The sequence below is a fragment of the Rhinopithecus bieti genome, unplaced genomic scaffold, assembly GCF_001698545.2.
Source record: "Rhinopithecus bieti isolate Rb0 unplaced genomic scaffold, ASM169854v2 scaffold_19482, whole genome shotgun sequence".
Taxonomy (NCBI): domain Eukaryota; kingdom Metazoa; phylum Chordata; class Mammalia; order Primates; family Cercopithecidae; genus Rhinopithecus; species Rhinopithecus bieti.
In genome coordinates this window covers 3949456-3977381 of record NW_016809768.1, presented here as the reverse complement: position 1 = coordinate 3977381, position 27926 = coordinate 3949456, and the positions used below count along the sequence as shown (strand labels likewise).

The 27926-nt window shown below is 41.8% G+C and overlaps 1 protein-coding gene across 2 annotated transcripts; it reads left to right on the top strand.

The window, feature by feature from the left end:
- On the top strand, nt 1-27912 carry SPP2 (secreted phosphoprotein 2). Of its 2 annotated transcripts, none has more exons than XM_017890398.1 (8): nt 1-187; nt 282-406; nt 9941-10063; nt 11471-11581; nt 17607-17661; nt 18296-18346; nt 20710-20805; nt 27803-27912. In XM_017890398.1, exons 1-7 carry the CDS (start codon nt 115-117, stop codon nt 20793-20795), a joined length of 624 nt encoding a protein of 207 aa, XP_017745887.1. In that variant the 5' UTR covers nt 1-114; the 3' UTR covers nt 20796-20805; nt 27803-27912. The 2 variants fall into 2 exon arrangements, with proteins under 2 accessions (XP_017745887.1, XP_017745886.1); XM_017890397.1 differs by having other exon boundaries at nt 27623-27912.
- The last annotated feature ends 14 nt before the right edge of the window (nt 27913-27926 follow it).

Below are 27926 nucleotides of genomic sequence, written 5' to 3'. Positions count from 1 at the left end.
TCAAAATCAGCAGCCAGTGTTTGATAAAGACAGCTCCTCTTAGAAAGAACTGTCATCTCCAAACACATAGAGAGACACTCTCTCTGTCTTTCGATTACAATCATTATTTCCAGAATGGAGAAGATGATGATGGTGATGAAGATATTGATTATGTTTGCTCTTGGAACGAACTACTGGTCTTGCTCAGGTAAGGCTCAACCTGGCCACCTGCTCTGGATGATGCAGAGCCACGCTGGTGCCTGTGTCTTGTCTCACTGTGCCCCATGTGCTTGTATGTCCAGGTTTCCCAGTGTACGACTACGATCCATCCTCCTTGAGGGACGCCCTCAGTGCCTCTGTGGCAAAAGTGAATTCCCAGTCACTGAGTTCGTATCTGTTTCGGGCATTCAGAAGCTCATTAAAAAGAGTAAGTGCACAATGAAGTCTTCTCTACTCCTCCTTCCAATGCTGTCTGCCTTTTGCCAGTTCACTGGATATACTTTTAAGAAATGTTCTCCAGTTTAAAAATGATAGTAGCTAGTCATGTCTTTCATACTGTCTCTTTTCTTTGACAGAGAAAGGATTTAATTACAATTTTTGTCATGAGGCTCTCCAAGCCACTCTTGATAACTGATTCTTCTGATGTATTCTCCTCTCTAACCTTGTCTTCTGGTTTCCTGCATCTTGCTTTTGTACTTGAAGTCCTCGTGGTTCTTTCTGAGGTGTTTTATTAAGAACTTCTCATTTGTTGGAAATGAGCCTCCTTTCAAATTCAGCAGTTCTGTTTCCTCTTAGCCTTGGGAGCTAGAGAAAGAGTAATCACTTGGGCTTCCAGTGACTAAGTCTGTGATATGCAAGGAAAGAAATGTAAAAATATCCTTCAAAGGAAATGAGAAACATGAGCAGCAAGTCATCTGCCGTCTTCCTGTTCCCCAGGTAATTTCACGGCCTTATTATCATCTTCATGGAGCTCATTTGGAGGTAGGAATGAACATATTTTCAAGCAAATTTAGGTTAAGGCGGGAGGTAGAGAGGTTCTATAACGTTGCACGTCTTAGGAATGAAGGCTCTGTGCAGCCAGGCAGCATGGGAATGAGAATGAAGACACGGCCGAAGGTCCAGGCAGCAGGGATCAGATGGGCGTTGATTTCTCTCTGTCTGCCTGCTGCCTTCCCCCATCCCTCCTGGACTGCCTCTTAGCTTGTTCCCTCTGCTACTCTGTAGAGCACATGGCTCATGGTTTCCTAGTTCTAGTCTCCAAATACAACATATTCAGCTTGATCTTCTTCAGAGCCTGGCTCCCAGTTTCTCTTTTCCAAATTTCAAGGAAATGAATCAAATGGACCCAGTTTTCTTTTCTAGTTTGGTTATAGTTCATGAAGACTATGAGCTGTGTTTTTTTTTAGGTGCCATTCCAGAATCATGGCCAGAGTGGGGGTCACTTGCAATATCCAGAGATGTTGTGTGAAGGCACTGGTCAGCTGCCACACCAAAGGTTGAGTTGCTCCTGGATCAGAATACAGAACCCTCTTCCTTGCTTGTATTGTCTTTCAAATGCCAGTTTCCATGGGCACTTAATGAAATCCACTTGTGGTGGTGTGGAATCGGGATCTTGTTACCAACCTTGCAGATGAACAGTTTAAATTTACTTTTGATTTAGCTATTGCTCACTACAGAAGAAAGTTAGCAGTGTATTAGATGAATAAGAGCATGAAGACAGATCCCAAGAGAACCAATTACTTACACCATGGAAATCTGGCCTGTGGAGATGAGCTATTGTAAGATACAGCCACCAGAGCGTGTTCTGGCTCATGCACCATCTTGGTATGGTCACCCAGACTTGAGCCCAGACACACATGCACCTAAAAATAGACACACTTATATGTGATGTGTGTGACCCTTGATGAGCACACGAAAAATGTTGCCTCTCCACCTCAAGTAAACTGCTCCTTTACCTGGAGGTCTGCCTGTTCTTGTCTCTCCCTACCCTTTTCTGATTATTCAAATTCATTGGTCAAGCTACAGTCACCGTGCCCTCTTGTGAGAACTCTATTTCTTCTCCCACTGGAAAGGAGATTCTCTTCCTTTCATCTCTCCTGGTGATATTTTTTCCTATTGGGAGTGTTTCATATTTTGATTTATGTTGTGTGTATTAACCACGTCTTCTATAAACACCCTATAGATGGCTCCAAACATACCAATTCTCTCTACACTAGCAGACACGAGAGATACACTAAGAGGCAAAGCCCTCAGGAGAGAGTTGAGTGAATAGATCACTAGCACTAGGGCTACAAACAATTCTCAAAAGACGAAATACAAAAGACTAAGAAAGATCTGGAAAAGTATTCAACCTCTCTAACAGAAGAAAAGTGCAGAATGAAAATAGCAATGTGAAAAAGAAGAATAACAAGGTAGAAGAATAACAGGGTGAAAAAAACACAACTACTGCTTGAGAGTTTGTAATTTGGTAAAATTATATTTGAAAAACAAGTTGGAAATATGTGTTAAACATATTCACTAGCATGTTAAACGTTAAAATTAGTAAATATTTAAAACTTTCAATTGCATAGTTTCACTTCTAAGAATATGTTCAAAGCAAGTAAGTGGTTTAGTCATGAGTATTTGGGGGTACGGTTCAATGGTTGTAGGGAGAAGGGTTGGGCCCTTCTGCTTTGCCCCCACATTTGCTTACCAAGCCCACTGATTCTCTACTCAGACTGCACATCATCATCGCGTGGGATGACGTTTAAATATTTAATTATTTCTGATGTCCAGGAGGCATGGTTGACTCCTTAAACCCCAGTCTCTGAGGGCAGGGCTCATATTCTTCAATGTTCTCCTGCTCATTCTAATGTGTGGTCTGAGTGAAGAACCACTGGGTATTAACAACAAACCTGGATCAAATATTCTTGTAATTGATTTCAAGTTACTCACCTCCTGGGCTCCAAATTTGAAAAAGGATGAGAAAAGATAAAACCACATGACTTTAGCATTGATGGTTTTCTTGCTCCAACCTTGACATTAGGCTCACTTGGACTGTTCCCTCAGTGGACACAAGCAAAGAAAGGTGGGCACCGGCCCTGTGCTGGGGAGGGGGAAGCAAAGAGGACAAGTCAGGCTGTGGTTTCATAGGGAGCAGTTTCTACCAGGGAAAGAGAGGGAAGGGAGATGGGGAGGGAAGGGAAGGGGAAGAAAGGGGAAGAGGAAGAGGACACAGTTAAATAAACCAAATTCATTTCCAATAGTGGAGAGTACCATAGAGGAGGGTAAGCAGGTTAACATGACAGGCCCGGTCTGGGGCAGCAGTCAGATGGGGCAAAGGTGTCCTCTGAGGCTGCATGTTTGAGCTAAGACTCGCTCCAGTGACAGGAAATTCCCACCATGGAAAGACCTTTTGAGGAAATATTGGGGTGAGCCGGCAGAGTCAGTGGGAGAGCCCTGAAGGACAAAAGGCCTTGAGAGGGAGGCTGGCTAGAGCCAAGTGAGCCTGGAAGAGAAAGGTGGGAGTGGAGAGAGGTCAGAGAGGTGGGCATGAGTAGGACATGGCTAGGTCATGATTTTGAGGAGATTGGGGTCTGTTTTAAGGGCAATGGGTAACCCCTGGGGACATCTGCATTTGCAAACCATCTCTGCTTAGCTTGGGCCACAGTAACAAAGTACCAAGAACACATAACAAACCATGGACTAGGTGATGCATAAACAGCACCAACTTATTTCTCAGAGTTCAGGAGGCTGAGATCCGGGGTAAGGGTGCCAGCACGGTCCGATTCTGGTGAGGGCCCTCTTCTGGGCTGCAGACTGCTGATTTCCTGTTATATCCTCACATGGCAGAAAGAGAGCTAGCTAACTCTCCAGCCTCTTCTTATAAGGATGCTAATCCCACTTACAAGAGCTCTATCTTGAAGACCTAATAACCTCCCAAAAGCCCAACCTCCAAATACCACATCAGGGATTAGAGTTTCAATATACGGATTGGGGCGGGGGACAAACAGTCCATTGCAATCTCTCTAGCTGTCGTGTGGAGTGGGGGTGGGGGAGAAACTGAGCATGGTGAGATACTGGTGTGGGGTCTCAAGTCAGGGCAGGGAGGATGCGGGGAGCAGATAAATTTGAGGTACGTTTGGAGGCAAAGCCATGGAGGTTTGGGATCCCTGAGGTCTCCAAGCCCTTTTTGTGTGTGTCCATTTTACCTTTCAACCTCTTTGCATTTTTTGGTTTTTGGCTTTCTAAATTATTCTCAGCTAGTCATTTCTGATCTTTCCTTTTTGTCCATTAATAAGGGATTCATTTGAATAACCTAAGTGACCAGTGATGCCCTATTAGTGAGGGTTCTCCAGAGAAACAGAACCGATATGACATGTATGCATATATAAATGCAAGCATATGAATATATGGTGGGGGGAGAGAGAGAGAGAGAGAGAGAGAGAGAGAGAGAGATTTATTATAAGGAATTGCCTCATACAATTTCAAAGGCTGGCAAGTCCAAAAGGAAAAAACAAAATCTGATGAGGTAGGCCAGCAGGCTGGAGATTCAGGGACAACTTATAGTTTGAATCCAAAGGCAGTCTGCTGGCAGAGTTCCTTTCTGATGGGAAGATTTCTGACTTTATTCTATTAAGGCCTTCAACTGATTGGATGAGGCCCACCCACATAATGGAGGGTCATCTGCTTTACTCAAAGTCCACTAATGTAAATATTAATCCCATTCAAAGAATAACTTCAGAGAAACATTCAGAATAATGTTGACCAAATATCTGGGCACCATGGTTCAGTCAAGTTGACACTATAAAATTAACCGTCACAATTGTCAAATGGAATTGCTATGGATCTATTATTTTTATATTTGTATTTCTTTCAAAATAAAACCAAAATGTAATTATTACAAAAAGTCAGAAAATACAAGGAAGGGAAAATGAAAAATAACATTCATTGTCCATTTCTGTGAGAAACACTCACTGTAAACCCATGAGAGGCTATCCTTTTGAGGTTTTTTAATTCATACGAAGGTATAAAATGCATTTTTAAAGAAAAATAGGACCGTATTGTAATACTGATTGTAAATTACCATAGTTTATTTCAGCAGTAATGCTGGGTTTTTAATTTTCTCCAGTTGATTCCTTATTGTTGAGCATTTAGGCTGTCCCACATTTTTTGAATTACACAGAATAGAAATTTACTGGCAGAAAGTGAGTTCAAAGGAAACAGCAAAAATGTTAGGTGTTTCTCCCTATTCTTGAAAGACCCCTTCAAGATGCAAAAGAGGTTGCAAAATTATCTCACAGCTCAATAAAATGATCTGTACCCCCCAAAAACCCGCATTTTCATCTTTTCAGCTAAGCTTTCGTGTTGCCAGTTTGCTCCCATGAAATTGCTTTCCGGTGAATTGCTGAAGCATGCTCTGCAGTGGAGGGCCCCAAACAATGGACTTCAGTTGATGGGAGAGGTTTTTATTTTTTAATTTTTTAATGAGACTCAGATTTAACATTCAATATATTAAAATTATAAATATTTGAGGCAGTAATTCACAGTGAGGTTGAGTTTTTATTTCTACTTGTTTTCAGAAAATTCTACTTTTATCAGCACTCATTATGTGTCCTATGTTAGAAGACATAAAGATCCTCATCCTAAGCTTGGAGTTTTGCTACTTTTTTTCCAAAACAAAATGTTCTGCATGTGCCTATTATTCCCTACTTGTAAATAGCTCTCGCTCTTTTGAGAAATGTCTGTTCATATCCTTTTGCCCACTTTTTTGATGGGGTTGTTTGTTTTTTCTTGTAAAATTTGTTTGAGTTCTTTGTAGATTCTGATATTAGCCCTTTGGTCAGATTGAGCAGATGCAAAAATTTTCTCCCATTCTGTAGGTTGCCTGTTCACTCTGATGGTAGTTTCTTTTGCTGTGCAAAGCTCTTTAGTTTAATGGATCCCATTTGTCAATTTGGCTTTGCTGCCGTTGCCTTTTTGGTGTTTTGACATGAAGGTCCTTGCCCATTTGGCCTATGTCCTGAATGTACTAACCTAGGTTTTCTTCTAGGGTTTTTATGGTATTAGGTCTAACATTAAGTCTCCTAATCCATCTTGAATTAATTTTCATATAAGGAGTAAGGAAAGTGATCAGTTTTCAGCTTTCTACTTGGCTAAGCCAATTTTCCCAGCACCACTTATTAAAATAGGAAATCCTTTCCCCCATTTCTTGGTTTCTCTCAGTTTGTCAAAGATCAGATGCTGTAGATGTGTGGTATCATTTCTGAGGACTCTGTCTGTCCATTGGTCTATATCTCTGTTTTGGTACCAGTACCCATGCTGTTTTGGTTACTGTAGGCCTTGTAGTGTAGTTTGAAGTCAGGTAGCGGTGGGATGCCCTCCAGCTTTGTTCTTATGACTTAGGATTGTCTCTTGGCAATGCGGGCTCTTTTTTGTTCATATGAACTTTAAAGCTTTTTTTCCAATTCTGTGGAAGAAACTCATTGGTAGCTTGATGGGGATGGCATTGAATCTATAAAATAACCTTGGGCAGTATGGCCCAATTTTCACGATATTGATGTTCTTCGTATCCATAGAGCATGGTATGTTCTTCCATTTGTTAGTGTCCTCTTTTTATTTCACTGAGCACTTGGTTTTGTAGTTCTCCTTGAAGAGGTCCTTTATATCCCTTGTAGTTGATTCCTAGGTATTTTATTCTCTTTGAAACAAGAGAAGACATTCATACAGCCAACAGACACATGAAAAAATGCTCATCATCACTGGCCATCAGAGAGATGCAAATCAAAACCGCAATGAGATAACCATCTCACACCAGTTAGAATGGCAATCATTCAAAAGTCAGGAACAACAGGCTGGAGAGGATGTGGAGAAAAAGGAACACTTTACACTGTTGGTGGGATTGTAAACTAGTTCAACATTAATGGAAAACAGTATGTCCGATTCCTCAAGGATCTAGAACTAGGTAGTACCATATGACCAGCCATCCCCACTACCTGGGTATATACCAAAAGGATTATAAATCATGCTGCTATAAAGACACATGCACACGCACCTGTTTATTGCGGCCACTATTCACAATAGCAAGGAGACTTGGAATCAACCTAAAATGTCATCTGTGACAGACTGGATTAAGAAAAGTGCACATATACACCATGGAATATTATGCAAGCCATAAAAAAGGATGAGTTTGTGTCCTTTTGTAGGGACATGGATGCAGCTGGAAACCATCATTCTTTAGCAACACCTATCACAAGAACAGAAAACCAAACCCGCTCATGTCTCCAGCTCCATAGTGGGAACTGAACAGTGAGCATCACCTTGGACTCGGGAGGGGAAACATCCACACCATCGGGGCCCTATCATGGGGAGGGGGAAGGGGGAGGGATTGCATTGGAGTTATAGCGCTGATAAAATGACGAATTGATGGGTGGGCTGACAAGTTGATGGGTGGGCCAGCACACCAAGCATGGCACAAGTATACCATATGTAACAAACCTGCACGTTATGCACATGTACCCTAGAACTTAAAGTATAATAAAAAAAAAGATAAACAAAAAAGCATAAGTAATGAGCAGACAGCTATCACTTTGAATTATTTATGAATTCTGTGTTAATTAATGTTAATCAATTAATTAAAAATAAATGTAAATTAATTAAAAAAAAAATAGTTCTCGCTCTCACAGAAAGAGCGCTACCTCCATCTCTCTCCTTCCTGGGTAGTATGTTCAATGTGTTGCTGACTTCAATTTGCTGCAAGGTAGGTTCAGAAACTAAGAGGGAAGAAGTGACTTGGATCCTGGGGGTGTTGTCAGGTACTGGACCATGGTGGGCTCCCCACTGACTTCCTGCTGCCGCCTCGTTCCTGCCCTAAACTGTTTACCTTGCAGCAGCCACAGTGATTCAGGTGCAGCTCTTAAAACCCTGTGATAGCATCTCGCTGCAGTGACAATGAAATCTAAACACCTTCCCGTGAGCTCCAAGACCATACCTTGTCTGACACGCGCCATCTCTCCAAAGTTGTAGTGTGTGGTTCATGCCTTGGTCAGGTTGCTCCAGCCACAAGAGCCGGACTTGTCCGCCCCAGGGCATTGGCTTTGCTTTCTATTCACAGGAAGAGCTTCTTTCCATCCTTCAAGGCTCGGTTTAAATTTGCCTTCCTTGGGAGGATTTTTCTGGCATTTTCTCTAAAACAGCTGCTTCCTTCCCTCACCCCCATTGCCATGTTGTTGTTTTTCTTGATAGCCCCATAACTATCTGGGAGGATCTTGTATGGTTTTCTTTGATGTGTCCACTGTGTGGCACTTCCTCTGGAATTTAAGCCACGTGGCATCTTCCTGCTCTGCCTCTGGTACTGAACACACAGTGAGTACTCAAGAAGTCACAGGACTTTGTGACATCAGAACTCCCCAGATTTGTCATAGAATTTAGATGATTTTCCTTTGTGGAAAGGAGAATAAAATCATTTAAACTCATTCACAGATCAGAACTGCTCAAGCAGGAAGCTAGGGCTGCAGAATAGTCTGTACTGCAGAGACGCACTTGTTGCTTAATTATTTCTTTCAGGAATTATTTAAAAAATTATGGAGCAATCTTTTAGGAAAATGACACTTAGAAATATGTACAGTGGATTCTTCTTACTTGTAGTAGTTATATTGTATAAAATCACCATGAACACCAAATTAGGAAACACAGGAATCATTGCTCCTAGGGGAAATAGAAGGTGCAGTTCCTGTGAGCCTCGGGTCATAACATTTTCGTCAACCCATCAATACTAACCTTGTTTTTGTGAATTCCTGCTTGAAGATGCTTAAATTAATATATATTGTTGATTCATTAATATTGAACTCATGACCAATAGCACTGTGACTCCTCCCTGAACAAAGCTTACCTCACTCACATATTTTCCGTGTCAGGTTCATCACAGCCTTGTGCTTGGGAACACTAGTGGGGTCTTCCACACCAGGCTTGGGGGCCATCTTAAACACTAAAGCTACCAACAAAAGCACAAAATACCAAAAAAAAAAAGCCACTAAAGAGACCATAAAAAGCACACCTGCTTTCAATATGAGAGTTCAAACAAGAAGGCAGAATGTCTCCTTGTTTAGCTTCTGTTTGCACGTTGGGTGACTCAATGATTTGTTGTCATGTCGCATTTGTGTCCATATGATGATGATTGCCATTAGCTCTGTTGGTAACATGCACGTGTGGTGTGGATCTGCAAGATTTTTGTCGTGTGGTATTTGTCCATAGATGAGTTGCCATTAGCTTCTGTTGGTAAGCATGCACGTTGGGGTGACTCAAGGATTTTCGTCGTTCGGATGCATTTGTCCATAGATGATTGCCATTAGCTTCTGTGGGTCAACGATGCACGTTGGGTGATCCCAAGATTGTTTTGTCGTCGCATTTGTCCATAGATGATGCCCATAGCTTGCTGGTTGGTAACATGCACGTTGGTGACTCAAGAGTTTTTGGTCGTTCGGCATTGTGCCGATAGATGATGGCCATTAGCTTCTGTGGTAACGATGTCACGGTTCGGGGGTGACTTCATGCACGTTGGGTGACTCAAGATTTTTGTCGTTCGGCATTTGTCCATAGATGATTGCCAAAGTAAGTGCTACTAGTATTGATTTTGGGGTTACACATAAATTTTAGTGAGTAGGTGAGTTCGCCAATACGGAATCCACAAATAGTGAGTATCAATTGTCACTGTAAAGTGTTAGAAGCAATACTGGCCTTGGAGTTAGAACACCTACATTCTGGTTCCATTTTTGTCACTAAACTATTGTAGGACTTTGGTAAGTCACTATTCCTCTCTGGTCTGGAGAAGAAAGGCATGGAACTAGGTGATTGCTAAGATAATGTATTGCTTTCATGGTGGATGATTCCGTAATTTTTTTCTCAGGGGGCAGAAAGAATGGTTTATAGCATCGTAAACTTCAGAAATGCATTGATCACACTCTGATACTTTATTTTTGTGAAGGTTGAGGTCCTAGATGAGAACAGCTTGGTCATGAATTTAGAGTTCAGCATCCGGGAGACTACATGCAGGAGGGATTCTGGAGAAGATCCTGCTACATGTGCCTTCCAGAGGGACTACTATGTGGTAAGTGGGAGAAGACCCCTTCCAGAAATGAACAAAAGGAAGAGCCTCACTTCTTCCATTACCTGGAGTCACACAAAGAACTTGGCCGCTGCCTGGCTAGCATCTGGCCCTACCGCTGACAGTGTGAACACGGTGTCCCCTGGTGGGGGACGTGTTACTCCGTGGCTGATCATTGAGCTGTGGAGTCTGAGATTCTGAGTGATCCTGACAAATTACTTAATCCCTGGTGCCTCAGTTTCCTGCTTTTTAACATGAGGATGTATTTGTATCAGGTAAAGTGAATATAACACCAGAGACAAATCCCAGACACACTTAAAATTCTCTTACAAAGGATTATGAAACACTGACTGTTCCTGGCACATGTAATGTTCTTTTGCCGTTGACTGTTGAATGACACCTGTCTTCCCTACTATTTCAGGCTTAGTGAGATCAGGAACACAGCATGTTCGTTTTCGTGTCTCTCATGACCAGAATATGTACAGCACTGTTCCATGGTGAGCAGGTCCATGCAAACCTAACCCCAAAGGCCAAGGGAGCTGAGAGGCTGAAGAAAGAGGCTCCCAAATCCAGTTTACCAGAAAAAAAAAAAAAAAAAAAAACGAAACACTTCATAGAGACTTACAAACAGAACCCGTATCTTAGGTGGAGGTGAGACAGTGGATCCCTGTGCCATTACCTCCCAGATCCAGGGCTTACATACTGTAGGGAATTTGACCTAAGGCCAGGATTTACAGTATGTACGTGGAAGTGGAAATCTTAGAGGGATTCCCAGAAATGGGTTAATCAGAAGTCAACATGGCAGATTGGCATCCAAGGTGGAATAGCTTTGGTTTCCACAGACACTCAGTCAACATCCATGGGCAGTAATCCCATCTGAACAGGGCAACTCCAGCAGTCCAAAATTTGCTTTCCAAAGTGTTTGCTTTCCGAGGTTCAAGTTCGTGTGTTTTGTTACTTAAAAGAGGATTGTTTGATTTGTTATTTGTTTCATGAAACTACTCACTGTGACTCTGTTTTACAAAGGACTCATACCAAAGTGTCAGAAGCTTCTATTTCTAATGAAATCTGAGGTCTAAGAAGAAGAGGGTGAAGTCCTGTGGGGTTCTTCATCATTTCTTTTTGTCTGAATGAAAATTGACTCAGGGCAGCCCACTCAGTACTCATGGGGGACATGTTTGCTTTTCTAGAGACTTGTAACGGGTCAAATAGCAAAGAGATATTTAAATATTCCATTTGTTTCTGCTTCGGTCTTGAGGAATTTTCATTTTGAAAAAATAAAATGCCTCTGTGAAGATTTTCTTTCTTTGTCATTTCGCCAAACCTGACATTATTTCCTGATTTACTAGATGGAGGCTACTCCTTTCCACAAGCAGCTGAAGAGAGAACTCACCACTTTGTCTTTTCCAGCCCACAGCTGTTTGCAGAAGCACCGTGAAGGTATCTGCCCAGCAGGTGCAGAGCGTGCATGCTCGCTGCAGCTGGTCCTCCTCCACGTCTGAGTCTTACAGCAGCGAAGAGGTATGACCGGGGCCTTGTCTTCTCTCAGACCGCACCTCTTAGGGTCTGTGTGGGTTTCTGATAAACAGAGTGGTTTGCTGGGTAGTTGGGTCATTGCCTGGGCTTGGGGACGCAGAAGTCTGCTGACACAGTGGCATTCTCTCTTGGACACCTACAGCCTCATTGTCCACATCCCCTGCTTCTCCCAGCCTATTCTTTCACTCTTGTACTCTCTCTCTCTCTCTCTCTCTCTCTCTCACACACACACACACACACACACACACACACACACACACACACTTGATTTCCCTGGGACTGAGAAATGGCCTTAAAGTAACAATTAGCAAACCTTTGAAGTTTCAGATCTAAGTGTGTGGCTCGCTGGCACTGTGGTTTAGTGCAATCAAGAAGGACATTTTTGTTGAATCAGTGTTCAAAACTATTTCCCAGCTCTGCAGTCCAGGTCAGGATACTTGACTTTCATTTAACCCTCATGATCCACGGCTTCTTCATCTGTTAAATGCTAGCAGTCATAAAGACCACCTTATAGGCTGTTGAGAGAATCCGATAAGTTGATGGACATGAAGGATCTGGCCTGGCACTGGGATACTCAATGGATGGCAGGACCCTTATTTTTCCTCAATTGCATTGAAAGTGATTTGCAATAATACTGTAATATTAATAATATATACATTTTTTCCTTGAAATTATATTATATATGTGTTCAATTATTGGCTGCTTTCCTTACTAGACTGTATGTCTCATGAGGGCAGGGAATGTTTGTTTTTGTCAGCCCAGGACAATGTTTGATGCAGCACAATGTTTGACACAGCTTTCTAAATACTTGTTGTACAAATGCAAGAAAACTGGGGAAGAAATGGACAAGAATATGATAAGAAGAGGCCATCTCTTCACTTTAGGGATAAAAACATGACATATTTGTTCATGTGTAATAGGATAATATTATTGACAGATATTTTTAAAATATTTCCAACATTATATGGATGATTCTGTCAAACATATTCTTTTCTTTTATATTTTGTTCAGTTTTCAAGATGTAACTCTAGTGAAAATTACATTAAAATATTATAAAATTTCTACTTCAAGAATTACACATAAAAGTTAATTTTCCCATACAATTAACATACTCACGCCTTAACTATTTTGTCTGGGAATACATTTCAGAATTAGAAAGTAATGAAACTAATGACTGAGACACTCCTATCACAGAGGATGGCCTTATTGGTACAAAGAGAACTTTACACAGTTTATGAGGACTTTCTCCACAAAAAGTTCAGTTGAGCATGGTCTTATTGATTGATCCCATTCACACTGGCAACTTCTGAAGGTCATCTCTCAGCTGATCTCTGAACTTGTCCTGGAGCCACAGTTGAAGAATCTTCGTTTCTTAGTGCTGGGGCAAGTACCATGGGCCTCCTTCCTTAGATCCTATTGAAATATTTAGGAAGTCAAATACATTCTGATGTAACACCCTTATACACTGTGGCCCAGCTAACACAGAAATGACAAGGACCACGCTTATCACTTCACAAGTCTTTTGTTATTCTTGATCTGTGGTTCATATGAGCAAAAAGACGGTGGGGAGGAAGACAAGCACAGTGCTAACCTTTGTGGAGTTTATAGACATGTCTGGGGGAAAGGTGTCCACTAAGCAGGAATTACCCTGTCAGGCAGGCACTGGGGGCCACATAGTGAGAGGAATTCAGGTCACGTGGGGAGCAGACAGGTTTCCCCAGGAACTGACCTTCCAGCCAAGATCCGGAAGGCAGGTATACGTTAGAACAAACAGGGCAGAGTGTGGAGGGGGAAGGGTATTTCAAGCATAGGGGAAATCATGTGGAGTACCCTGAATTGCCAGGAAAACTGGTAGGTTGAAATGGACAGAACTCTATTACAACAGGAATGAGAAAAACATGAGGAGAGAGGCACAAGGTGGAGCTGGAGGAACACTAGCAGTCAAGATGGACTTTGAGGGTCCTGTCAAGATGTATGGCTCTATCCTGAAGACATGGGGGTTATGAAAGCGTTTTAAATGTGTGTGTGTTGGGAGTGGAAGAGGGTAACCGAATCAGATGATGAACAGATTGGAACTAGGTAAGAATAAATATGGAGTAAATATGAAGTAAATAAGAGGTGAGAGAGAATACTAACTGGGTCTAGGGCTTAGTAGTGAATGTTGAGAGAAATGGATTCTGGTTCATTTTATGACCTTTAACACAAAATGAATTTAGTAAATGGCCAGCTAAGTTAACGCCTCTTCCACCCCTCATTGGGAAAACGGGTTCTGGTTGTTTGCAAAGCCCACAAATCTGTTGCAGCTTTCTAATTGCATAGTGAAGACCACTCTCTTTTCTTCCAATTTCAAGTTTTCTAAGAAGACTCAGATATTAAGTTAGCCCTTGTAAAAAATTAGATCTTAAAATAAACTCCCAGGTTGCTTGTTCTTAAAGCTTAGGTGATCATAAACATTTTGAGCAAATTTATTTTAAAATTCTCAAATTAAAAAATTCTACAATTTGAAAGAAAAGAAGAAAGCAGATAGAGACTTGAGTAGTTCCTGGAAACTCTGAAATGAATTTCTTGCATGAAACAGAGAAGAAATGAGAGAACAACTGGTAATCATTTTCCATGAAAAAAATGGTGATATTATAAATATGAAAGACATTAGATTAGGATAAATTTAGTCATAGAACAAACAAATTATTGTCGGAAGGAAGAAATAGAAGAAACAAAACTGAAAAAAACTCCCAGAGTAATAAAAATAAAGATCACTTGAAAAACACATAGAGAATGTAGAAGAATTTCCAGAGTAAGGAATTTAAGATAAAGAAAAATGGAAGCCATGGCAATTAAACCCCAAAATCCAAATTATGACTAATAAGGACTTAGAGTAAGTCTGATAAGGACATAATGAGAGACCTGAATATAAAATCTTTGGACTTTCCATGACATAATTTTTAAAAGTATAGTAACAATAAAAAATTGAGAAAATAATTTTCTAAATTTGCAAATATTCTCTTATCCTTGACTAAATAGATATGTGAATTACTGTATTTTTTATTTCTTTTTCAATCCTGAAAGAGAAATGTGTAGAGGAGAAAAGCTTTCCATATGGTGCATAAGCACTCACTCAGTCTTACACTGGTGCAGGCGCCATCAGGAGTGCAATGCTGAAAGGGTACAAGGTAGTACAGTTGTAGGTTGGCGCTCTCTTTTTTTTTTTCTTCAGTTTCTAATAAGTGAGCTTGACTTTAGACAAATCCTTCTGATTTGGAGTGGATATGATGAAGTCAGCTAGGGTTTCCGACACGAGACCCAAAATAGTCCAAGAGAGAGAAACTGAGGAAGAATAATGACAGGAATTCTGAGCTCAGGAGAGGGGTGACAGGCATTTACTTACTTACTGCCTTTCATTTCAAGAGATAGATATTCAACCAGAAGTAGTCTAAGCCAAAAAGAGGTAATTCCCTGGATCACATTCCCAGAAAGGAAGGAGAGCAGTTGGCTTGAGAGACAACTCGACTTAGGGTCCTTCAGTCCTGTATGTGCCACAATTTTTCTCCTTCTCCTTCTCTCCCGGCCTCCTCTCCCCTATGCCCCTCCCTGTTCCTCCTTCCCCTCATTCCCCTTTCTCTCTCTCTCTCTCTTCTTCCCTTTCCTCCTCCCTCTCCCTCTCCTTCTCCTTCCTTCTCTGCCTCCTCCATCTTCTCCTCCTTCCTCTCTCTCTCTCTCTCTCTCTCTCTCTCGTCACTGTGCCTCCCGCACTCCACGCCCACCGTTACTGCAGAGAGGCTTTCTCCTTGCAGCAGGAAGTAAAGCCTCAATCTACTCCAGACTATGTCCTCTGTACTTAGGAGGGAAAGGAGGCATTTCTCTCTGCTGCCAGTTAGAGAAACCTCTCAGCATTCCCCCTGCTGGCCTGGATTAGGTGTCCCCTTTTATTGTTCTTTTATACATATAACTTTATTATTAATTTATTTTAAATTTTATATATTTACTGTGTACAATGTGATGTTTTGATACTCCCCTTCTAAAATACATTTTGGTGGAGATGTAATTTACATACCATAGAATTCACCCTTTTTATGTGTACAGTTCAGTGCTTTTTAGTATATTCACAACTGCCACCACCATTTAAATCCAGAGCACTTTCATCACGTGGAAGAGAGACCCCAATAACAGTTGTTCTCTATTCCTCATTCCTCCCAAGACCTGGCAACCACTAATCTACTTTGTGTGTCTATGGATTTGTTCATTCTGATCATTTCATACAAATGGAATCGTACAGCCTGTGTTTTTTGTGACTGACTTGTTTCACTTAGCATAATGTTCTGGAGGTTTATCCATGTTGTAGCATGCATCAGTGCTTCATTCCTTTTTATTGTTCCATTTTACAGAGCCACATTTGATTGATCCATTCATTCGTTGATCAACATTTGGTTTATTTTTCCCTTTTTGGCTATCATAGATAATGATGCTAGAAGCATTCATGGGCAAGTTTTTGTGTACACATATATTTAATTCTCTTGGGAACAGAATTCCTGGATCATATAGTAACTCGATGTTTAATGACCGTATAGTGACTTTATGTTTAACTTTTTGAGGAACTGCCACATTATTTCCATAGCAGCTGTATCATTTTACATTCCCACCAGTACTCTACGAGGATTTCAGTTTCTATACATTTTTGTCAATACTTGTTGGTGCCTGTCTTTATTTTAGCCATTCTAGTGAGTGTGACATGGTACCTCATTGTAGTTTTTTTTGTTGTTGTTGACAGAGTCTCACTCTGTCACTCAGTCTGGAGTGCAGTGGCATAATCTCGGCTCACTATAACCTTTGTCTCCCGGGTTCAAGCAATTGTAGTGCCTTAGCCTCCCAAGAAACTGGGACTACATGTGTGTGCCACCATGCATGGCTAATTTTTGTATTTTTAGTAGAGACAGGGTTTCACCATGTTGGCCTGGCTGGTCTCCATCTGCTGGCCTCAGCTACTCTGCCTGCCTCGCCTCCCAAAGTGCTGGGATTACAGGCATGAGCCACTGTGCCCAGCTCTCATTGTGGTTTTAATTTACATTTTTCTAATGACTAATGATTGGCCATTATACATCTTCTTTGAAGAAATGTCTGCTCAAATCCTTGCCTATGATTTAATTGCACTATTTGTCTTTTTATTGAGTTGTTTTGAAACATTTTCTCCCCCTCTGTGGATTATCTTTTACTTTCTTGATGGTGCCCTTTGAAGAGCAAAACTAAATTTTGATGAAGTCCAGTTTATTAATTTTTTGTTTTGTTGTTTCTGTAGTCTTACATTAGGTCTATGCTCCATGTTGATTTGATTTTTGCATACGATGTGAGGAAGGGGTTCGACCTGATTCTTTTGCATGTGCATATCTGGTAGTGTCAGCACTATCTGTTGAAAAGAATGCTCTTTCTCTCTTAAGTTGTCTTGGTATGTGTCCCTTCCTGGTCCTATTACTGTGATGGAGGCCAAGAGACTACCTGTGACTGTTCAGGATGGGGAGGACAGCCTACCAAGACTCTTGGTAGAAAGACTGTGAGCCAAGCAACCACTTTCCTTTGCGATGATTGCGTGGACTTTTAGTGGTTTCATGAAAACTTCTTGTGGACACCTTTTCCTACTGAACATATTACGGTGACTTTGTAGAGAGAAAACTCTAAAATTTGACCTAAACTTAGCCTATGTGCAAGTCTATGTAACAGGGTTTTGCTTTTCTGGAGGTCGACTATGTTTGGGAGTACATTCTCAGTCTAGGGGAAAGATCTGTGGGCAATTTAAACTTCACGTAGGTTGCTCTTCCCCATGTGCTTTCTTAGACTTACATGTTTGATACCATATAAAGTTATTTGATACCATATAAAGTTATTTAATATATTGCCTATTTCATTAAAAATGGATTTATAACATATATCAGAGTCTTCCAGATGACATTTACATTTTTCAGTGTCTTTTCTTTTTCTTTCTTTCATGTGTTGAAACATCCTGATGTCTGAATTTCTTTAGATGATATTTGGGGACATGTTGGGATCTCGTAAATGGAGAAACAGTTATCTATTTGGTAAGTTAAGATTTGTTCTTTTTAATTTTTTTCTTAAAATAACTTCATATTGCAGTTGTTTTCTAGTGAGTCATTTAAAACTAGAAATACGTAGTATATAATCTTGCAACAATTACAGTCATAGAAAATTAACATTTTGTTTTGCTTTTGCTTATTTTTTATCACTAGGTAGTAATGATACAACTATTCATTTAGATATTCCTTTGTATTCACAACAGAGCTTTTCCATACATAATTCCATTTGATGGCCCCAACATCTCTGCCAAGTAAACAGAGCCAGTGTTGATTTTCCCCTTAAGAATGTGTAACTGGGAAGATCAGGAGTAAACAGGCTGAATTCTATCGTCTTTCAGCCATACAACTAGATCTGATCATCTCTTTGAATGTCTTGGTTCAGGGAGGAAGGGCTCTCCTTCTTTCTTTTCCTGTGTGGCTTTTAATACAAAGTGGGTTGGGTTAGTGTTCTATGATTTAGGAGGCATTTTTCCTATTAGTGCTGATAGCAATAAAACTCAGTGGTGATCTCTTACTGTGTCTTTGCTTAAGAAGCATATTTGTGGCATTAATAATGAAGTCATAGAACATTCTGGAGTAGTGAGAGGAGTCTTGTCTTATGATTATTACTGTGTTACAGGTCTCATTCCAGATGAGTCCACAAGTGAACAATTTTATGATCGGTCACTTGGTAAGTGGTTTCTTTCCTGCTGTGCCACCAGACCCTTTTCTGATCAATCTGGACTCCTGAGAAATCCTATTTCATAGCTGTTTCCTGTTTCATAGGAGTTAAATCTCTGAAAGACAAAATATTTTAAGTAAAATGAAAAGAATAGTAATGTATAAACTTGCTTTGCAAATCATTAAAAAGGTAGCCTTGAGGCACTAACTGACTTAAAAGTTACCAAGAATCAAAATATCAAATCTGGCTCAGGAAATAAGAATTCACCATTTTTTTCTGACACTCTCTGGAGCATTTAAAAAGTAGCATGAACTCTAATAATCTTCTATTTTAAATTTGAAAATTTAATTTTATGGGTACATAGGAGGTATATATATTTATGGCATACATGAGATATTTTGATGCAGGCATAAAACGTGTCTAATGATCTTCTTTTTGCCATACTCAACCAAACTTCTCACCAAATGGATGAAACAAAGTTATTTTGTCCCTCTCCTGTACAGATCAGTTTTGTCATTTGGTCCTCATGATAGCCCTGTCAACCAGGTGTGTTACCTGCTTATATAGATGAAGAAAGCAGTAAGAACTCATGGCATTAATTGGCATATGCAAATTGCCTACCCTGTACTAATTGCTTAACACAATTTTCTTCAGTGTCACAACCATTCTGTGAGGTAGCACTGTGTTCTTTCCCATTTTGTGGGTGAGCTAACTGAGGCTTAGTGAGTTTCCCTAATTTGCTTGTGGCTACATTGCCAATGCAGGACTTTAATCAGATTTGTCAGAATCTAAAACCTGTGCCTGTTTCATGCTGCCTCCCAGAAGAGCTGCGAAATCCACCTGATGTTCAGCGTTCCCCATTAAAATGAGTAACACAGATATTAACATTTCAGTGAGCTCAAAGTCTGACCTTCATTAGGCATACTCCAGTTTATTTGAAGTGCTAGAGCTTATAACCTGATGCTTGTTTTTTTTTAAAATGCCAGTTTTATATTTCATCCAAGTTGTCACTTTGGGAGAATATACAGTTATTATAACAGCATGACCACTGCTGACATGTTTTTATGAGCTTTTCTTTTGGAATTGTCTTCAGAATCCATGGCTTTTTTTTTTTTTTTTTTTTTTTTTTTTTTAATCTCTGTCCTGGTGGCAAACATTTGCCCTTGGATTTGATGTTGGGAATATTCAAAAGATATTTGGAAATAAATCTGATTAATCAGATTAGTAATCAACTTGGGTGTGTTGGTTATCTATTGCTATGTATCAAATTACCGCAAAATTTGGCAGCTTAAAACAACACACATTTATTACCTCACAGTTTCTGAGGGTCAAAGACTCAGGAGAAACTTAGCTGGGTGTTTCTGGCTCAGAGTCTATCAAAAGGTTTCAGACAAGATGTTGACTGGGCTGTGATCTCATCTGAAGCTTGACTGGGGTTGAAGGAGCCACCTCTAAGCCCACTCACATGTTGTTAGGAAGCCTCAGTTCTTCACAGGCTGGTGGACCAAGGGCTTCAGTTTCTCACCATGTAACCTTTCCATAGGACTTCTGAATGTCCTCAAATCATGACAGCTGGATCCCGCCAGAGATGATTATTTGATAGAGAGAGAGAGAGAAATAGAGAGAGAGAGAGAGAGAGAGAGAGAGAGAGAGAGAGAGAATGAGCAAGCAAGAGCACCAAAGGCAGAAGACACAGTCTTTTATAAACTAATCTTGGAAGTGATATGACTTCACTCCTGTATAGTTTATTATTAAACACACAGGCCAATCCTGTCCCAATGTGGGAAGGGACTGCCCAGGAGTGTGAATACCAGGAAGCCATCTTGGAAACTGATTACTGCATTGGACAAATGCCATTTGGGACTAAAAATGTTATATGGATATAAATTAATGTGACCAATTCTTTTATATATCTTGGAAGAGATTTCTAAGCCAAAATCTAAAAACACATTGGGCCTGGAGGAGCATCATTGACACAGAAGTGCAGCTGTCTTGGAGACTGCTTTGAACATGATGATTTAATTTAATTCAACAAATGTGTGTGCCAAACACTGGGTAGATCCCATGGAGGACTGAAAGATAAAGGTGGCAGTTCCTGCCCTCGAGGGCATCCATGGTGGCTGAGACATCACATGTAGTAATACAGAGTGGGGAGAAATGAGCACTGGACCCAGCTGTAACACAACACAGGGGAGAAGGAGAGAGAGTGGAATAAGGAAGATGAAGTTATCACGCCCTCAGGTATTCTCATGGCAGATGGGTTCAGGTTATGCTTGTCACAGTCCTTCTCATTAATTTGTAGTAACATTGTCCACACTGTCTCAGCTCTTGATGTGACTGACAGAGCCTATGCTTCCCTTTTCTATCTTTAGAGATCATGAGAAGGGTTTTGCCTCCTGGAAACAGAAGATACCCAAACCACCAGCACAGAGCAAGAATAAATGCTGACTTTGAGTAACAGCCTTGAGGTAAGAAAATGCAGGTGCACACAAGTGTATTTAGAAATAGAAGCTATGTGGAGTGAATGCCTTAAAACTGCCGGCCTCCAAATATCTACAGTGTGCTATTCAAATCTTTGTCTTTTGGCTTCTATGACCTCCTTCCCAAGACTTCTCCTCAATTGCCTCTTCAATCTCATGCACCCTCAATCTTTTTCCTATGACATTTGTATCTGTTGCCACTGATGTGATCAAGTCTATTCATTTGAGGAGCAAACAAACAACAAGGGCACAGCCCCTTCTTTTGGCCCATCTCATCCATCTAAGCAATTACCTTCCCTCCATCCTTCGTTCCCTGCTAAACTTTTTGACACAACTCTGGTCTCTGGTTTCTTCCTCAACCTCCTCACCTCACATCTATGAAATATCATCTAGCTTCCTTTTCTTGATGTGTACTTTATTTATTATTTATTAATTTATTTTTTGAGAGGGAGTTTCGCTCTTGTTGCCCATGCTGAAATGCAATGGCATGATATTGGCTCACTGCAACCTCTGCCTCTTGGGTTCAAGCGATTCTCCCACCTCAGCCTCTCTAGTAGCTGGGATTACAGGCTCCTGCCACCACGCTCAGCTAATTTTTGTATTTTTAGTAGAGATAGGGTTTCACCATGTTAGCCAGGCTGGTCTCAAACTCCTGAGCTCAGGTGATCTGCCTGCCTCAGCCTCCCAAAGTGCTAGGATTACAGGTGTGAGCCACTGCGCCTGGCTGATGTATACTTTAAATACTGGTGAGCATTTGTATGATCTCCTTAGTTTAATTCTTCCCCTATTCTGTAGATTACTCTTTTATCTCTTCTTTTTGCTTGACTTTAACTATCAATGATGCATAATTATTTCCAAACACTTGTCTCTTACCACACTCTATGTCCGGATCTAGGCCTTTATATCAACTGCCTATGTGGCATTGCCATTGTGTATCCTGGGTGTCCCTGAAACTCAACTAGCTTCCTCAAGCTCCCTTTCCTAATTGATGGCATTGCCATCCACCTAATTTGCTCAAGCTAAAAATCTTGAGGGCATCACTGACTCCCCTTCATCCTTCATCTTCTTGGAATGTACATTGGGGTCTGGTCTTATTTACTTCCCCCACACATTTCTCTGGCATTGGTCCATTACTTCACTACCATCACCAATGAACTATTGATTGTATTCTTGCCTCAGGTTCTGATCCCACACTGTCTACCTTGCTTACTGTCTTCAGGTTTATCATGAAACATGGAGGAGACTCTGATCCGTTCCCCATATAAACTAATGCTTGCTTCACTTGTGGGACTGAGCAGAGATGGGCAACAGCCAGACACTGGGCCAAAAGGAGGAACAGCCTATCTGCCCCAGTTCTATAGAAAGCTAGAGATGGAGTCCTGGTTTATCACACTGGCACTGAGCTTCATAGAGTTTCACATGTGTATAAATTCCCAGTTACTAGGGACAGGATTGGAGCAAATGTAGCTATCATGAAGGGCATACGTAAGAGGAATGTCAAGAAGGAATTATAGATACCAATTCCATGCATAGGTATTTTACATGCGCACATGTGCACACACGAGTTAATAATGAAGCTGGAGTGTTCACGGGCTTTACAGTCTTCATAACACTGCGTGCTTTCAGGATAAAGTCCAAACTCCCAGTGTAGCTCACAATGGCCTTCATGACCTGGGTCTGCCCACGTCTCTAGCCTACCTGGCTGCTCAGCTCCTGAGGCACTGAGGTACTTGCAGTTCCTCCAGCTTCTGCCTCTACTGGGACTACCCACCTGACTAGCTCTGCCTCACCGTTCAGGTCCCAGCTCAGTTGTCGCTTCCCTTTGGAGGTCTACGTTGACAACCCAAGCCACCACCACTGAATCAGAGATGATGTCCCTTTTTGGGCCACTGTAGTGTCCTCATCACAGGGCACTGCAATTGGTTGTTTCCTGTCACCCATCTGACCACCAGACTCCCCAAGGGGAGGTCTCAAGGAACTTCAACTGCCACTGTTCCCCAGTGCCCTGCACACAGCCCAGCACACTCAATAAATAGCACTCAGTAAATATTTTTTAAGTGAATGAAATCCTTCACTTTGGGTTCTTGAAATTCTTTTACCAAAAACATAAGTTAAGCATAGTATAATTAATTTTTAACCATATTGAGATTTGAAAGAAGTCAACTGACATTTTACTAAAATAGAAGGGAAATTCACCAGGGAGGCCTTCTTGGATGAAAGATACAAATGGTAGGTTTCCTTTTGAATGTATGGTACAACTCTAAATATAAAAACCAGCTCCATACTGAGATCAAGAATCTACTCATTATGAAGAAACAGACACATCATATTCCTTTTTTATAAATGTAAATGATATCTTTCTTTTTCTTTACAGAATATCATGGGTTGGGGGCAGGGAGGATAGAGTTCTCAGTGGATTGGCTCTATTTTGTTTATTGTAACATGATAACTTTGGATGTGTATACATGTGTATTGCAATATAAATTCATCATCTGATTTTTATGAAGAAGTTGATCACTCAAAACATTTATTTTTAAAGACAGCTGCAGCCCTGACCTGAACATGGGATTTGACTGAAGTCCCAGTTATATCTCTGCCCTCCCGTGACCTTTAGCAGGACAGGTTTCTACACTGTGCTGGGTTCCCTGAAATCACAGAATGAGGCTGGTAAGGCCAGCGCAGTGGGTCTAGTGAGGAGGCCAATCTGATAGGATTTGGAATCCATGGGCCTGATTCTGAGCCTGCTCTCCCATCTGTGATGGTGATCCAGTTCCTTAACCTCTCAGGATGCAATTCCTTCAAGGGTTTATTATTACTTTTTGGGTTTTTTTTTTTTTTTGGTCCATACTAGACCATAAGCTTCCTTTTCATTCTGAGACAGAGTCTTGCTCTGTTGCCCAGACTGGAGTGCAGTGGCACAATCTCTGTTCACTGAAACCTCTGCCTCCCAGGTTCAAGCGATTCTCCTGCCTCAGCCTCCCGAGTAGCTGGGATTGCAGGTACGCACCACCATGCCCAGCTAATTTTTCTATTTTTAGTAGAGATGGGGTTTCACCATGTTGGCCAGGCTGGTCTCAAACTCCTGACCTCAAGTGATCCAGCCACTTTGGCTTTCCGAAGTGCTGGGATTACAGGCATGAGGCACCATGCCGACCATAAACTTCTTGAGGATGCATTCTCCTTGTTAATTATTTCAGTTTTACAAGAAGTAAAAATAATATTAATGATATGTCTATATGAAATTATTAAAAATATCCTTCATCAATTTCATAGTGCTAACACAGTGTATAGAATTCAATCAATCAGACTGGGAGGAAAGAATGAATGAATGCATGACCAGAAACAAAATTACTCTTTTCAAATTGTGAGTGACATTTTTCAGCTGGGGAGCTCTTTAAAGGTAGAGACTTTGGCTATTTGTTATGAAATCCCCAGAGCCCTCAACACTGTTCTAGGATTCTTTCATGTTGCCAGAAAATGATTTGATATATGAGTAGATAGTGAAATGTAATATTTAAATAAAATACTCTGAATTTTTTTCTCATTTATTGCTCTAAGGTAGGAAATGTAGAAAATCAGGTCCCAACTCCCATGTTGAAAAAAATCTCTTTGAGAATCTTAGACTTTCTTATCTTTGTAGCTGGAATAGTTCTGACTTTTCAATTATGTAGTGGCCAGAAGACCCTCAGCACCCAAACCACAGCAGTGTGAGTGATGCATTTTCTTTGTCACAATCTTGATTTTAGTGTGGAGTTCCTAAACTACGCCCAAGAGCAGCAGATGGGGCAGTTTTTATTGAGGCCTTTTGTCAATAAGGGCATAGTAAAAAGAATCATTCTCATAATTTTATCCATTTATTCAACAGATGTTCATTAAATGCCCCTCTGTGCCTGGCCTCTGTGCCCATGAATATCACAGCTCTCAAGTATGCCTGGGCCTGTGTTTGGACCCATTCATACATTCCCTTGCATAAACGTTGGAACAATCAAATGAAGTTTTATTCTCATCATTCTCTCTGTTTCATAGAGGAGGAAGCAGAGGCATTTAGAGGCCCCTGCCCTTAGAGATAGTGTTGGGATTGAGATTGAACTCTTGATGTCTGTCTGTTTCCAAAGCCTCTTCCCTCTTCCTTCCTGTTTTTCTCATATCTCCATATTTTAAAAAAATAGGAAGAGAGGGCAAAACTTCAAGGCTTATTTGTTTAAGAAGCATTTGTCATGTGTTGGGTGAAACTAGAAATGTAGTCACCAACTAGATGGCAAACACTTTAATTGATCAAAAGTGTTAGAAACATACCTGCTTATCGTCAACTATGTGGGAGGACCGGTCCCTAAAACCCGCACCACCTCTGCCAGCTTTCTGAGTGATTTCCACATTCAGGTATCAGATTCATTCGTGACAACTTCTCATCACGGTCTCCTGTGACAGTCCCCCTATTGAAGAGAGCCAGATGCCCCACAGAAGGCAGAAAAGACCCAGCCGAGACTCCAGAGGCAGAGACATGGCGATGTGCAGTTGTATTCATTTACACTTTCTCTGATTCGCATTCACAGCACACTCAATTAATTGCTGCACCAAGTAGAGTTGCTTCTTATTATCTGAGGCAGCTATCATCTATAAAGTTGCTTCGAACATTGAATTAGTGAATACTAAACTATCACTCATATAGGCAATCCAGGGTTAGAGTTCTCTGAGCCTCTGTTCCCAATGTTTTCCTCAACCGATTAGTATATAACCTTGTTTCATGTGTGTTTCTGTTTAGATGCCATATCCATATTTAATAGATACTGTTGACTCATTAACAATGAACTCATGGCCAATAGTGCTGTAATTCATGCCTGAGTGAAGCTTCTCTAACACACATATATTTTCTCTGTAAGGCACATCACAGCCTTTTTACACTTAGAAACACTTGACAGCACTATACTTGAGGGCTATTTTAAACAGTGACATCATCAACAAAAAGCACAAAAATGCAAAAATTGGGGCATTAAATAGACCGCGAAAAGGACACTTGTTGATAGCAGGAGAGCTGAGACATGGAGGCAGAGCGTTGCCTTGCTTGACCTCAGCTGGGAAGGTGTGGGTAGGATGACTCCAATTTTTTGCTGCTCCGTGCCTGTCTGAGAAGGAATGAGATAGCACCATGAGCACTGATTTTGGGGTTTCAAATAACTATTAGTTAGCAGTGAGTAGGCGAATTCACAAATACAGCATCTGTGACCAATGAGGATTGACTGCAGAGCGGGTTCGGGCCCCTCGTTTATCCCTAACTTCTCATTACTCTCCCTTGATCTCTCCTCATCCTGTCTTTTTAAAAACGCCATCTGCATGAGTTCCCCAGGGCCTCATGCAGTCTCTCCTCCTGCACCCGACACCGCCCTGCTCCGTAGCCACTTCACTGCTGTCCCATCCTCACGTCCACCCCTTCTCCTCCTGGACCTCACAGCCGCGTTGGATGTGGATGACCATTCCTTTCTTGAAACCCTCTGACCTCTGAGATTTGGTCCCCTCTCAGGCCAAGACTTCTCGCTCTTCACAGACCAGCTTCTTCCTGCTGCCTCTGAAACCACGATGTTCCCCAGGATTCCAGCCTCGGCTCTCCTTCTGTTCATGGCCTTCCCTCTCCTGGGTGATGCCAAGCACCCCCAGGGCTTTGACACCCAGCTGTCTGGGGATTCTTCCCCCTCTCCTCCACACTGTCCCTCCAGCCTGGACTCCAAGCTTGAGTCAACGGCAGCCTGCCAGGCACCTCCGTCTGGGTATTCCACACCACCTTCAAAATGCAATTCTTCCCTCGGAGAATCACTCTTCCCCGTGTCTCCAGCCCATCTTCCAAGGGCCCCCAGGCCTGAAGCAGATGCATCTCAGACCTCCTTCCCACTTCACCCAGTTGGTCACTGAGGTCTGCTAATCCTTCCTCTGAAATGTTTCACAGCTCTGTCCTCTCCGCACTGTTGGCTCCAGTTCCAGCTGCATCTCCAGCCTGCTATGTTCAGCATTTTCCTGGTGGCTGTGTCTTGTTCCCCTCAAAGGCAGCTGTGCATTGTCATCAGAGTCGTTTTATCACGAGTCTGGGACCTTGCTCTGCTGGAGGATGGGGATGAGTTCCCTCAGAGTGTGCGCCTTAGCAGTCCTCGTCCACACACCTGGCAGTGTGCTGCCTGTCTGTCCCCAGCCTTGCATGCTGCTTCTGTCTCCTGAGTCACATGGGAGAGCCTCACACAGCTGACTGTTCTCCTGGGGCCCGAGTCTGGGTCTCCCTTCCACTCTCAGGCCCCCTCTGCTGGGATACAGTATCCCCACCCCAGCTCATCCTCCGAGTTCAGCTTACGTGTCCTCTCCAGGAACCCTTTTCCGCAGGTTTCCTGCACACGGGCGTCTCTGGAATTGGCATTTACCAAGCTGTACTCTACTTCCACCCCCTTCACTAGGTTGTGGGAGGTTTTTGAGGTCAAAACTATGCCTCATTGATCTTTGTAACCCCCAGCAAATGCTCAGTGCATACGTGTTTATCGAACAGATGAATTGATAAATGGATGAATGGCTGGAGGGAGTATCCTGATCTCCAGCCCCACACCTGCTCACGATGGCAGCTGTGGACAGCCTACTCTTTTGCTTTGGCTTGGTTCCTTCCTTTCTGACCTCACGCCACAAACACCTTCACAGACCAGCCTGGGGCCCAACATCTGGCTGCAGCCTCTGCTTGGGGTCTCTTCGATTCTTCCCTTGATGAGATTTGAGCTTGCTTTCTGGGGCTGTGTGTCTGCTCCCCAGACCCAGTCACCTGTTCTTCCTCCTGTAGGTGTCTCTCGCCCTTTTGGTTTGTTCAAGAAGCTGCTGCTTCGCATAGCTGCTCTAGTGTCTCGTATCATCGGATCTGGCTTTAAGTAATGCCCAGGAGTCCTGGGTCCCGGGCCTCCACAGCTGGACTGTGAATGCATGCCGTGGTGGTCTGACCCTCACGCTCCTTTTCTCTTAACAGCAAAATGCACTGGAAGGAAGAGAAGCTCCAACAAAGAATGATTTTGTGAATTCTGTGATATTTCTTCTGATCACTTTCAATCTGTAATAAATGCTTTATTTTTCTGGTAAGACTTTGTCTTTCA